The following is a 14,857-nucleotide window of genomic DNA, read 5'->3' as shown; positions in this document are numbered from 1 at the left end:
ACATTCTTTGTTTCTCTAAACTAAGAATTCCATTAACCTCAATTACCATCATTGATCTGGTTGTGAAACACAAAAACAACCACCTTCACAATACACACATATGAAGTATATACTCCCATATTTTCATTTTAGCAATGAAAAATAACTTGCATGCTTCAAGAAACCTTTTCAGAAAACAAAATTCGGATTTACATTGGAAAGGCTTTATTTCCACACTAAGTAAAACTAATTGTGTATTCTCTGTGCTCTATTCTATCAGGACTTGCTGCTCTCTGTAATCCAATGGAAAAAAAAAAAAAAAATGACTTACGGTCATTACACTGGCTCCCAGAATACGAAGTCATGGAGCAATCACAGGTGAAGCCTTCCCACTGCTGATTACAGATACCTTGATTTGCACAGGAATCTTCCTGGCAGGTAGTGCTTGGTCCTGAAAAAGGGATGACAAGAACAGCGTGAAACAAAGTTTAGAGAATAAGTTTAGTGAGGCCCACAACAATTTCAATTCATCACTACCACCACCATTCTCATGCAGAACATAGAAAGCACTAATTAAACAGTTTCCCATTCTTAGACACATAACAAACTTGAATAAAAGCACACAGACAGTTGTACACTCCACAACAAAACAGCAAACTGTAACACGCAAGAAGGAAGAAAAGTGAACAGCAACATAGTCCCTGTTAGGCAGGCCTAACTTCTATGTTCTGTGCTCGCTCAAAGAAATATACAGTGAAATATGATGATGTGCAAGGGTAACTGAAACACTGCCAGGTGCATGTGCTTCCCCTGAAGTCTGATATTCCTTTGTTGTAGGAATGCAGGCTAGGCAATGGGTTCATGAACAATGCCTTATCCTATCCAAAGAATTATTATGGAAGTTCCTCCGGAAACCTAATCTTATAAAACCAAACAAAACCAATCAAACAGCTCCATAAGACTTTGCTTTCTATACTGGACAGCTTTCCATAGCCTTTGGGAAATGCAGCCATCACTAACAGAACAGTCTTCCATTGTCTCTGATTTAGAGCTAACCCTTGCTGTCCTAACTCAGATAAAGTTGCAAAGGCACAACCAAGATAACAGCAAGAAGAGTGATCTTCATATCAGAGGGACTCCGAATGACAATTTGTCATCTACAAGTAGGTAGCCAGTTTTTGAAGCTGCATTATTCCACTACGTTATACTGTTAAAAAAAAAAGACAAATTTCTAAGTTGAAAAGTGCAGATACCAACAGCAGACAACAAAACCCCTGAGAAAAAAGATTCACCTATTGAAAAGACACAGTAGCAGATACAGTAACAGTTTGTCACCACACTTGAAGAAAGTTGTGCAGAATTATTCAATACTTCTCCCCTCTGCACACCTATTCTTCCCACCCATGTCATCTGCAGCTGTATGAATCCCAGTGATCTCATTGGCACAGCATGAAGGGAACAGATCACCTGTAGGTATACAACAGTGCTGACACACCATAGAGCACCGACTGGCAGACACGTGTATGTACTCACTTCTTCCTTGCCTCCATACTTATAAAAGTCATGGATATAATCAAACACACAGATATGCATCAGGTTGGGGTCTGACACTCTAAACTTACTCACTTACTCTGACCCAAGAAAAGAAAGGATGAAATTTAAGAATCTGAAATAGAATATTAGTTATCATTTTGTGTAAGATTTGAGTTATCTGAGGATAAGAACTCATTGAAGAAGAGGAGCAGAACAGCATTTTCAATGACAATTTTTTTCTTTTCTCTGCCTGCACTTATCTGAAAACACTTTAGTCAGTAAGTGCAGTTGATAATAGGCATCATCAGACTGGAGATATCTTCCACCCAGGTGCTACAAGAGGAATACTAGAAATTAAGGAGTAAACTTGCATGAAGCCTTAGTAACTGCGGCTTGAGGGACTGTCAGACCAGAAAGCCAAAGCATTTGAATTATACCCACAAACATGATTTCTGTATCGCATTTTACAGAAAGCAACTGTGAAGATGAAGCTGTTTTTAAAAGAGCAAGTTAAAAAATATCATCCATAAGCACCTTCTGATGAGGAATTTTGAAAGGCTAACAATAAAAGGAAGCTTGAAGTCAGATCTGCTGTTGTGACGGCACAGAATAGATCGGGGTATTATGCTTCGCCTCACTCCTCAGTACTACAGGCTATTTGCATGGTAAAAGCATCTTTGTCTCAGAGAGTTCAGCCATTCCTGCTGCTTACAGTCCTTGCTTGGTGTCATAATCCCCCATCTGTAGCAACAGAATTTTGTTCAGAGCAACTAACAGGGATGTCACAGGGGATTAGGATTTTGGATTAAGGAGCAAAAGTGACACAAGCACAGGAAGGCTTATAAAATGAAGACTGTTACCACGCACATGCCCTTTAGTGCTAATTAACAAGGAAAGGAAGACAAACTGTAGCAATAGAATTGGTTCTAAAACACCAACGCCATCAGAGTTCAAGCCCATTTTTATTGTCTTTCCTTTGGTAATACTTTCAACATTCTAGAATTATTTTTAAAGCAAAGCTTCAGATTGAGCTTTTGCGTAATGCTAGATACATCCAATAAGTCACACTATGCAGTTAATTAACTAATGCATACTGACATATTTTCTCTTGAATTTGCAACATTCTGACAAAACGTGCTAATTCCCCTGACTGCATTTTATTCAGAAGTATCGTTTTTATTATCTTTTTGGAGCAGGGCTTGACATAGCCTCTTAATCCACTTTCTACTGGGCACGTGGCATGAGCAGGTAGTACATAACAGAATAAGAATAGAAAACTCTCCAGTACAGAAGAGCAACCCTGCTAGCAGAAGTGTGACTTGTTCTGTCTCCTCCTGTCCAGTATAAACTTACCAGCAAAGGCAGGGCACTGGCAACATGTAATGGCAAAACAGAATTCCCCAGACATGTCATTTAATCGTTATTTCTCCATCTTCAATTCCTACTGAAACAGTTCAGGACCTGCTAATTTGCAGGATCTCAAATTTTCTTGGGAAAAATCCTACTTTTCTTCCAAGTTACACAGCTAGATTATGGTTGTAGTGGAATTCCAAGGTCACGGCCTGAACCAACACATGAGCATGTAACTGCCTGGAGCAGAGAGGGCTAGAACCAACCTTTCTGTCTCAGCGATGCTTCTGGGAGTGCGTGTGCAACCTGAGTCTGTGCGGGTTCCCCCTTCCCCCACCCTTTCCTCTTGCAGCATGAGTACGAACAGGAGAAGGCTGCATTCCTCAGCTCGCCCCTTTCTCCAAACTGTTACTGGGAAGGGGGAGTTAATTTCTCTTTGATATCTTTTCCTATAGTGCCTATTTCTCGAATAAAGGCTCTGTCATCACCTTTGTTTGCTCCACAATTGTTTATTAAATAGTTTTTGCTACTAAACATTTTAAGAAAATCACCTTAGAAGAGTACAGTAGACAATTTCCTCTTCCATATTCTGTTGGGAAAAACTACTTTGCCTCTCTAGCTCTTTCTAGCACTTTCAGCTGTATAGTTGATTTCTCTTGCTGAAACTAAAAAATATTGAGCTCTACTGCTGTGCACCACTACAACTGTCGTGTTTCACCCAACAGGTGGGTGGCTCCTCCCTTGCAAGAGGAGTCATTCCTGCTGTATCATTTATAAGCTCTTGGCAGTGAAAGGAACTTGAGGAATAAAAAGATACATTATTGCATTTATCATTCTTTCAACTTACATGAAGAATTCAATTTCTTTATAAAACACCTGCAGGATAATAACACAAAGGCCTCATACTTTGATCATAACTAGCAATAGGCTTTAAGCTAAAGCAAACCATTCTAGGACATGCACAAAACACCTTCCTTCCTATGCTGAAAAATCATTCCCACTGAAAGGAACCATTTGTGTTCATGTTATTTCTTCAGTAAGAAGATCTGCACTAGGCAAGGTTCAATGGTACTTTGAGTCTATTTGCACTTTCTGAGTCTCTAAATTGTCTATAGCTCTCACCTCTCTTTCATTTATCATCAGAGATTAGAGGTTAGGAAGAGATATTAAAGTGACACATGTACAACATCTTTACTGTCTTTGTAGAAGAAGGTGCTTCTTTGTCTTATGGTTCATAACATGTAAATGCCATAAAGGCCTGAAATCTCTATCACTACCAGCTAGACATTATGATGGGAAATTCATACCTATGTTATATCTATAATCTTCTCTTAACAGCACCTCTCTCTCCCCTCTTTCATAATCCATGATATCAATTTAATATAAGGAGCCAGTACAGCTTTTAGAGAAGAATCATGCCTTGGAAATCAGAAGCACTAGGCGGTATATAATTCTGTTTTATGACTTGTTCTTAGAGCAGTTCAAGGAGAAAACTAAGTGAAACCCAATACGTTTTCCAATTTCACAATACATACAAAAAAAAAGATTTTTTTTTGTTTTTCCAGAGTAAAAAACAAGCAAAATTGAGACTAAGTCTAATGGGACAATCACTTCATTGGATGAACTGTACCTCATATGCTGTATCTATCAAATACCAATGGAAACATGTTGAATTAATATCCAGTGCAAGATTTAGAAAGTCAGAACTTGTATCTTGAATTGTGGGTAATAAAACACAGGAATATATCAAAGTGATTTTAACTTAGCAGACTAGAACCAGACAAAATTAAAAATTACAGGGATTTTCAAAGATGGCAAAGTCATCTCTTTGAGCTCTTTCAGTTCCTGATTTTGCTAAGAATGCACTATTTCTTTCATCACCTAAATAAGTTTAGACATCTGGCAGGTTCCATATTTACATTATACGCTGTCAGAAATAACCTAAAAGCTAGCACTGTACAGTTCTCAGAAAACACAGCCATTCACATGCCTCAATCAAATCTGAATTCTCCATTTACTTGATGCCATGTCCTCTTTTTCCAAGAATGTAACTGGCCTAAAAATTTCAAGGGGCACTTGGGATAACAAATACGTAGGTATCCCAATGAAAGCACATGTACCCCATGATGACAGAAGAAGGGAATCAGCAGCATTAATGGTCATGCACAAAGGGTGGATTTACAAGCTGACACTTGATACCTGCCTATCTTGCATACCCCTATTGTCACTCTGGCACTCTCCCTCTCTAAGCAACTTAAAAGGTCTTGAAAAAAGTGCTCATACACATGCTGGTTGTCATGGTTTTATGATTTTTGTTATTGGTATTTCATATCATAACACCATGTAATGCACTGGGAGTTAAAGAGTCAATGCCCCACTTCCATGAACCACCGATTTTCCACCTGGCTCTCAGAAGAAAAGAACTCCATACCCCAGAGGACTTGGCATTCAGAGGGGAAAGATAAAGCAGGTAAGTCATGGGACTCACGCTGCCTAGGTGTACTCCCCCGCCATTTTGCGTTCAGTTCAGAGTAAAGCCTTCGGTTTTGGACACTCTCTCTCTCACTTTGATTTATTAGCCTCAATTCCAATTATATTTTATTATATTGTGTTATCTTGCATTCCGATATCATATTTAGTAAATTATCTTTCCTCCTAAGATTGTTGTCGCTGTTCTGTTTTTAGGCTCAGCTCCCATCTCCCTACCCTTTCCCTTTTCGGGCCAGTGGGCCTGCTGTTCCTCTGTCACAGGCACAGACAGATCTAGATAATTCCATGACATTGGTGAAGGATGAAAAAAAAAACAAAAACACACACAACAAAAAGTCAACTGCATAAAAGGGAGTATGCTTGGATCAGATATGACAGGGGACAGGGAAGTAAACAACATTCAAGCACAGAAAATAAAAGCCAAAAGGAAAGACTGAAAGTGCTGTATGTGAACAAGAAACATACAGTCAATTGGAAACACAGTTTTTGCCACTGCAAATTAAAGCAGTACAGAAGTTGTGCTACCAGGGCTCATGGTCTGGTGAGTTTTGTGTTCTGAAATAGTCAAGATTATTTAGCACAGGTTGGTTTCCTGAAAAGGCAATAATCCACATTATGTACTCAAAAGAAACATTTCCCCTTAGGTGTAAATATCGTCAGGTCTCTTAATCTGAAATGAAGATATTCTTATACAATTAAGGGCTCTATACCAAAATGAAATCAAGCAAGAATGAATCTCAACAGCTATAACAAGCCTTTAGGTTCTGAGGACTCCTAGAAAACAAAAAACAAATCTGTTTGGCTTCCGGATCTCTTCTTCATGTTGCATCCATATCACTGGAAGTCAAAAATTGAACTCCCAGGCATATGTTCTGAAGTTCGATAGACACACAAGGAAAAGATTACAATGACCGTTGTCAGAGAGACCCAGTAGTCACTGATGTTTAACCTAATTTCCAAATTCCCTGCCACATTTTTGAATGAATGGCACAGAATACCTCAGTCCTAGAGCTAATTACTCCCCAGCATACTTCCAGGATGATGTTTCCCCTTATATTAGTCTCAGCCCATGAACCTTTTACATTCTTTCAAACCTCATCCTGTTCCACTTACATTTAATAAACTTCAGAAATTTCCTATAAGTAGCACCTAACACTCTCCAAATCCCCCACTTCTGTAATACAGAATACTTCAACATTTTACAGCTGGGAACAAGGCAAAGATGCCAGAAAAAAAGTGGCCACAGTCAGATGCTCCACATGCACAGAGCACAACACATCACACTAACTTCTGCCTTCCTCTAGGCTACCAAATCATTCAGATACAATGTTTCACATGCATCCAAAAACTAAAATGATCTCAGATTGTCAATATTTTTACCTGTTGGGTAAGAGTGAACCTATTAACACCTGCAAACTGACAAACCAATTACTCATTAAAATTTCCTTTGTTTCCCCCAATGTGTTTTTTGTTTGTTTCTTTGTTTTGCCTTTTCTACTGAGTCATAGGGAACTAAACTATGAAAAAAATATATAAATAATAATAACAGACAACATTCTGAAGCAAAGATAATTGCTACCTATCAACTCCTGGAACATAGAACAGGAATATTTTAAATGGAAAATAGCATCTAATGCATTAGATCAGAACAGCAACATTGCCACATCTTCAAAATAAGCACATTGAATAGAAAAGGAGTTCATGAAGTTTTGTCATGATGAAAAAAAAAACCTATATTTTCTCTCACAACAAAACCTTAGAATAAACCTGTGGCTTAGTTGCAAAATTTTGCAGTGATTATGCTGACACCATAACAGGTGCCATCTGCAGCTTCAGGCCTGTTTGAACAGAGGGAGCGTGTAAAGCCCATCTTCCCCTTACACCTAAATTAACATATTCCTTTTCCATTGAAAAGAAGTAACATTTTAAGCTTCCACAACATTCAGGAACAAATAAATTAGCCATAGTGTAGTCCCTAGATAAGCTGGGAAGTCTACTTTCACTGTCAAGTTTAAAGGGACAGAATTTCAACACCCCAGAAAATATTTCTCTAGTAGCTGCAGGATCAAAACACTATACATTTCTAACAAGCACGTTTCCTCCCTTACTTCTAAGGATCTAGGGCATTTGTATGTAATAGTACAGTTAATTCTTCCTTCCTTATGTATCTCCTAAGAATCAGCCTTCAAACTGGTTTCCTGTCAGCACCTCACCTTTCTGTGGTTAGTGGTATGTTCTCAACCGCTATCTGGTCTCTCTGAGAGATTTTGCTCCCAGTTTTCCCGCCTTTTCTACTGAAGCTATTCTCTGTCCCCTTAATGGTTTTCACTTGCATTGCCTTGGTATTTTACCACTATCCACATAGATGTCAGCATTTTGGCAGCCTCCAACATCACTGATTTCTCCCTTTTAACTTAGCAGATAATACTAATAATAAAAATCAATAATAAATATCACTAAAAATTTCATGCATAAATGAACATCATGAAAGAGCCTTTGTTTCCAACTCTTTAAAAAGAAGATATCTAGTAGAAAGTTGTAAGAATGACCTAGAGAAGAAGAGTTAAAAAAGGCATGTATAGAAGTACTTGCTAATCAGGCATCATCACTTCAGCCAGTACTCATGTTTGATCAGTTACGGCTTGTAAAATAATGACATCTAACTAATAAGGGAATGTGTAGTTAGTAGATTATTTTGCAACTTATATTCTGTGAAGATATCTCCATGGGGTTTGTTGTTGCTGTTTGCGATTTTCCATTTGTTTGTTATGGTTAGTTCTTTTTCTTCTACATTTTAAGTTACAAAACTAGCTTTCATTGTCTAGTCTCACTTCTAAGAATTGATAGTGAAGTTGTCTCTTCTACCTTGCACAACTTTGATGATCTTCTGTATCTGTACACACAACTGCTTTTTGCCTGAATGATCATCAACCATTTCAGGAAATCAAACTGTGCTCTTACGGATGTTCACAGAGATTGATACAGTCAAACCTCTCAGGTCAACAAAAAACATCTTTGTGTCCTTCTTCAACCCATATGTTACCTCCAGAGGTACTAGACTGCCTTTCTCCTCCAGTCTCAGAGGTGTGACTGTATCCAGTAAAAAGGCACCAAATGTTACATAAAAGCATCTTTCAGTCCAAACCAGTAATGGGGAAGAACCACCTTCTCTACCTTGCAGGTCAGCTTTGGTCAACTCAACTTTGTTAGCAAAAACAAAAAACAAACAAACAGAAAAAGCAAAAACAATAAACAACAGGTTAGTAAAAAGATAGATAAACCAGGGTGCCATCACTTTAAATAAAAGTAATTAGTATAACACCATCACAACCAATGTGCATAATCAATACATGCAGGAAGGACAACATAAGCAACAAGGGCACAGAGGGACATGGCTACCTTTACTCATCATCACTGTAACAAAAGGAAAAAACACCAACAAATAAAACCACATGAAAGGGAGGAAATGCATTTAATTCACACACAAGGTCACATAATTTAAAGAGTAAGAAAAGAAAAATATTATTATTTTAACACCAATTCTTCTGCATCTACTGTTACTTTGAGATTTTGCTTCATTTGAGAAATACTTAGAATCCATTTATGTAAAAAAATCTACTTGACTTTCAGAAGACTAGTCAGGAATATTTTTGTTCTGTTTCTACATCCAGACTCAAGAACTGAACAGAAATCTGCTGCCTCTCATACGAGCACAGATTGTCTTGGCTCTTTGGACAAAGTGGATTCACTGCCAGAAAACCATAGGGGATTGATAATTCTGGAAGAAGATAACCTCTGCTTAGCCCCAGAACTGAACTTAGTGTATGCAAAGTGACAGTAAAAAAACAAAACAAAAGAAAAAAAAAAAAAACCCAAAAAAGCTTTCCTCTCACAAGCTGTTTTATACTCACAAATTTCAACATGCTTTTAAGAAAGCCTGCATCATCAGGTAAAGGGACAGCTCCTTGGGCTTTAAACCCATGCAATCTTTGGCAATCTCACCAGAGTAATCAACAGATATAAGAGCAGTGCAAGCTCATTTCTTCCAATAGGCGAACATGATCTTGTTGTCAGTGGTAAAATCATAGCAAAAGAGAACAATAAAGCTAACAAGACTTACTGGAGATCAAATATAAACTTGCTTAAAATTGCAGAGTATAAAAAAAGCAAAGCAGAAGAAAATAATACCACAGATAGTCTTTCATTTGGCACAGATTTTTCCTTAATTTTTATTTTTCTGCAAATGGAGAGTTCATTTTACGAGATTTTTGGTTTCTAGTATCTTGATTTTAAGTTTTCTATTTCAGCATGGAAAAAGTATGAGGACAAAGATGGGAATAGAGGCAGCAAATCCTGAATCCCTTGCCAATGAAAGTTACACATTATACATCACAATGGGAACAACAGAACACCAAAATACTGACTTCTCATGTTCCAAAAGATGGCATTTAAGAAGTATATATTCACCCCTTTGTTCTTATAAAGTTCTAATACTAATTGCTGATACTGAAGAGAGATTGGTAGCTCTCACTTATTTTCTCATTTTACATTTAAAACTCAATAAACTTCAACTGGCATGCACAGATGCAAATTTTATGTGCTTCGTATGAAGTTTAACAATTTTGAACCGGGAAGAGTTTCTCCCATTTCTCTATATGTCTTTCTAGATATGTGTTCCAATTAATTTTTGGGTAACAAACAAGCACTTTTCCCACCTGTCCACTTCCTCATCTTCTTTGTACCTGAGCAGGAACAAAGCTTACATTTGTTCCCTAATTCCAGTAACAAAGTAACAGTGGAATACAAAATCATAAAGAATAGGAGAACTGTCAAACTATCATAGAGTAAACGAATGCTCCTCTCCTCAATGGACAAACTCTGTTTCTACAGAGAAAAGTGAAGTATCACCAGATTGAAAGTTTCACTACTGAGTAGATGATGGGTAAAATCCTTTTTGACATTATCTTGCTGTGAGATTTTAAGCATGAGATTAGATTTTCTTTTTGTCTGCACAGTGCTTGTTATGCAAAATGTGTCTCTGATTATCTAGCCTGTGTCATTCACGCTTCTCACACACTAGTGAATTCCAAAGGTTAACTACAATATTTCAAGGAAAGTAGCACAAGATTATTATTTTACTGCAGGATTTGGAAGAAGATTAAATAAGGACAAAAGTCCCAAAACATCTGGAGCAAAATCACCATCTGTTTAAGGAATAATAAATCTCCTTTGTGAGAAGCTGTTTTCAGTGGAACAGGTGAGGAAAGGAAGACAACATTTCTAAAACACAAAGGAAACTACTCTGTAAAAAAAAAAAAAATGTTCTTTAACCACTGCTGTTAGGTATATTTGGCTTTCTTTCGGGGGGAGAAAGAGGGAAATGATATAATTTAGAATTTCAGATATCTCTAGAGCCTGTAGTAAGCAGCACAAAGATGTACAAATAAAGGAAAGGAAAACATAGGAGAACAAATGGGAAATGAGCACAGAAAAGGAAGACCACCTCAACTGCAAGAGGTACCCACTAACAGTTAGGGTAACATTCACTCTTTTGTGGAGTTTCCGACATCTACTTAACTTCTATCAGGAACAGTAATGAAAAAGCTCTAAGTCACTTAGTCTTGACTTTTGTGCATGGAATAAATTCAGATTCATCCATTCACTTACTACTAAGAGCAGGAAATGAGACACTCAGCAAAATAAACTGATTTTGGGAATCTAGAATCAAGAAAGAGATGACCTGAAGTTTGAACTGATTTACTTTCTTGGAAAGCAATAAGGTCATCTGGAGTAACTTCTTCTGTCTGCCAACTCCAGCCCACACTCCACAGTGCAGAAATCTTTTATCTCAAGCTCTTCAGTGTCACTCATAGTGCATGTCTGACACAAATGGACATTGTTAGAACAGGCACATGATGAGAAAGATATGGAGAATGCTGCAGTTCAAAAAATCAAATGAAACAGTTGTCTGGCAACATTTTTATTATTATTATTTTAGCAAATCCTAAACATGTTGGCAAAGAAAATGGCTTCCTTTCCAGCACTTCCCTTGGTACTGAACATGGATGATTCAGGAAAAAAAGCAGGGGTGCTGTATTGCAAGAGTAAGTTCTACCAGAATGAAGGCCATTATTCACCTTCTTATCTACTTTTTAGGTTTATAGCTGCCTCCAACTTGAATCTTGTTCACATGCTTCAGAAGAAAAGGGAAACACTCCTGGCATTTATGAGAGTGAAACAATCTCCACGTCTAGACAGCTACTCTGCAGGTACTAGCTAGGTACGTAGGCAAAATAAGTGCCACCTTACATGACCACGTGCTGACGTTAAGTAGCTTTGGATAAGAGGACACTAAAGAACTGCACTGTGTACAAGAAGAAGGAAATCCAATAGCTCATGTAATGGTATCAAGTCTACTGGGAAAGCATTAACATTCTGTTCTGGAGGCACACACAGATTCATCTAATGAGAAGTCCTTGAAGGAGAAAGACTACTGGCTATACAGCCAACCAATTAAGCTAGTTTTAAATAGAAGAATTACCAGAAATCACTAATATTAAAAGAGGAGCTTTCATTGCACTGAAGGTAATCGGAAAAGACATTTTCAAAAACCCCAAATGGATTGTTTTTTTCCTTGAACTTCGGAAATAACACCACAGAAAAGATACATTTCTTGTTTTAGCAATGTAGCTCAGCTACAAATGGGCAAAGCCACAAGTTCTGTTACACTAAGCTCACTTCCACAAGGAACAGTGTGGTTAACACTTAAAGGCAGCAGAAAGGCAGAGAGAAGAAGAGCATAAAGCAGTGCAGAACTTACCAATACTGTGAAACTGGAGTTGATATTGAGTGTGCTCTTGTAATGGGTCACAAAATTTTCAAAACTAGACTATTATTGTGCTGAGAGCAACAGTAGCAGCAGGGCCAAAGCGTAGGAGTTCCCAGCCAACCAGAAGGCACATAAACAATTAAGAGATTGGATTTAATTGCAATGCCAATTTGGTGTTTCTTGAGTACTCAAACATGGCACTTTGAGTCCTAGGAAGGGACAGTCTTGACATATGTTAATATGTCAATATGATGTAACCTGAAATCTTGATGTGGTAAGGAAATAAAAGTTCGTCTGGTAAAGTCCTGTCTGTGAGGACCAGTTAGGGAGACACATCTTAAACATGTAAATTATAAATCTCTCCTGATAAAATCTATTCTCCTCTAGTGATTAGTAACCAACATAGCAGAACAGTGTTCAGTGGAGCTAGACATAATCATGACCTTCAATTCACTCAACCAGCAGAATCCTGGACTTTTTTATGCCAAGTATCCCATACGCTATGGGAATTGATAATAAGCATGTGATTGCTGATTATGTCAATACTCTTCTAAAAAATGGGAACTAAACAAAAACAGTAAATTATTCAAAAGAAGCTTCAAGAAACCACTGCTCTTTACATGTTTCAAGAAGTCACAACACAGTTTCCACAAAAAAAAAAAGAAAAAAAGTTTTCCAGGTGGTTGGGACAATGCTGGGGAATAGCTTCGGATGCTTTTTTTGAAAACCCACTTCCTCAACAAGAAAATTCTGTTATGGTGTGATCTTCACCCTTCATTTACTAATACTCTTTTCCACTTTCCCTGTCTCTGCTTGGTCCTCAAAATACTTATTTCTGCAAGTGTCAAAAAATAAAAAATAAAAAAGGGCTTTCTCAAGCACCAGTGATTTATAGGCTCAAGTTCTCTTTCATAGTATTAAAACATTAATAAATAGCTCTAAGAATAGCACAAGAGTAGTCCAACTTAGTACTATCCCTTTCATTACTGAAAAGGTACCAGTTCATAAGGAATTAAATAGCCAAGAGAAAAGTTGCTGATGAGGAGACTTGCAGTATCCCCACGGAAACACAAATGGATTGCAGCAAAGGATTTCTTGAAGAAAGCAAACTAATGAAATAGACAATAAAGTAGACAAATAGATGCACAGAAGGCAGCATAGAAGAGTATGTGAGAGGGGAAACGCTTTGAAATCAGTCATACCCTCACATCCACGTTCAATCTGCCCACTGCGGTGCAGAGCATCATTGATTAGATCAGGCAGACGCCCATTCAAGTCCACAGATGCTAGACAGCCCTGAAATCCATCACGTGAGGCCACTAGCTTTGGGAGGTTGCTGTACATGCCTTGAGCTAGACCAGCAATGTAGAGATCACCTGCAGGAGAGAAGGGTAAACATACAAAAGAAAGTTACATAACTTTAAATTGGCTTTCCCCCACTCCCAACACTAGCGAGCCAAACACGTGCTTCGGAAAGGTTAAAAGAAAAGTAGTATATTGTAAAGGCCCAGAAGTCATTTCTGGCTATTTAATATGCATACGTGCTGTCTGACTGGTGTCCTTGAACTACATCCAACTACAACCAAATCTTAACCTAACCTAAAGCAACATTCACTATTCTTACTCACAGCCCTCACACAACTCTGTACTTTGTCATTTTCATGTAAGACTGAAGTAATTATGAACGCATATTCCTTGCATATCCCTAACTTCATCCAGATGAACTGGGTATAGCCTGCTCACTGACTTTGCTCAAGTGCTTTCCCATCAACACTAGCAACCCATACACCACAACCCTGGGTTTCCAGCAGTTTTTAATAAATTCTGCACACATCCCACACCGTCCCCTCCAATCATCAATGCATCCTGTTTTATCATCTATCACCCACCAGTGCAAGATATATGCTGTGCACAGTGGTACTTCTCTAAAATTTCCTGTGTTCCTAACAAACAGAAACTTAATTGCACTTTATCTATGGAAAAACCTCACACTGACCATCAATTTCTAAGGAAAAAGAAACATCAAAAACCATACATAATGAACTATTTATTCTGGTATGGGAACTGTCAAACAGAAAGAGAAAAAATGAATTTGAAAGTCAAAAATCTGAAAATTCCAGATTTTCTATTCTGAAGCTCACAATGTCTTCATGCTTACTGGTTAAGCCCTTCTGAAATAAAGAGAGGGGTGGGAAAATGTCATTCTTGTAGAATTTACCTTTAAGATCGAGATTTTTGGCACCATTGATAACCTGAGTGACCATCTTAGTGTCCACCTTGAGACTGTGTGTGTTACTGTTATCTCTGGTGATGACCACATTGTGCCACTGGTTGTCATTAAGAGGACGGTCGCTGTTGCCTTTAATAACATTAGGTCCATTCCCAAGGTCAAACACATAGTGTATGTAGCTGTAAACATAACAAGAACCAGTTAAAATTAAACAACTCTAGCACTGATAAGATAAGCAAGTCATGAAATAAAAGTGTCTCTGGATTAGATAGTTATAGTTAGTCAAACTTTAAGACCCTGATTCAGAAAGGTGCAGTTCTTTCTTTTCCACTAAATGTAAGAGTTTACATTTTGAGAGATGACATTTGAAGTAATCAGATTGTAATAATAAAGTAATCCTCTTTTTTACAAAGTTCTTTCAGATCCCCAAAAAACTTCTGACTGTG

At 37.8% G+C, this 14,857-nt stretch overlaps 1 protein-coding gene and 1 non-coding gene across 40 annotated transcripts in view; both read right to left on the bottom strand.

Annotated features, from left to right (window-relative positions):
- Positions 1–14,857, bottom strand: part of NRXN3 (neurexin 3) — a 941,045-nt gene that overhangs the window by 515,284 nt on the left and 410,904 nt on the right. For all 39 annotated transcript variants that reach the window (XM_015287412.4, XM_040701017.2, XM_040701020.2 and 36 more), the window contains 3 exons: positions 14,400–14,590; positions 13,384–13,557; positions 311–430 (listed from right to left, as the gene is read on the bottom strand). In XM_015287412.4, coding sequence (XP_015142898.2) covers positions 311–430; positions 13,384–13,557; positions 14,400–14,590 — 485 coding nt within the window. The remainder of the gene's footprint in view (positions 1–310; positions 431–13,383; positions 13,558–14,399; positions 14,591–14,857) is intronic.
- On the bottom strand, positions 7,940–8,023 carry MIR1799 (microRNA 1799). Its single transcript, NR_035301.1, has one exon. It is a non-coding gene; the product is annotated as a microRNA 1799 (primary transcript).

Source organism: Gallus gallus, chromosome 5, assembly GCF_016699485.2.
Source record: "Gallus gallus isolate bGalGal1 chromosome 5, bGalGal1.mat.broiler.GRCg7b, whole genome shotgun sequence".
Classification (NCBI taxonomy): domain Eukaryota; kingdom Metazoa; phylum Chordata; class Aves; order Galliformes; family Phasianidae; genus Gallus; species Gallus gallus.
Note: the sequence above shows the minus strand (reverse complement) of the source record. Positions and strands in the feature narration are given on the sequence as shown.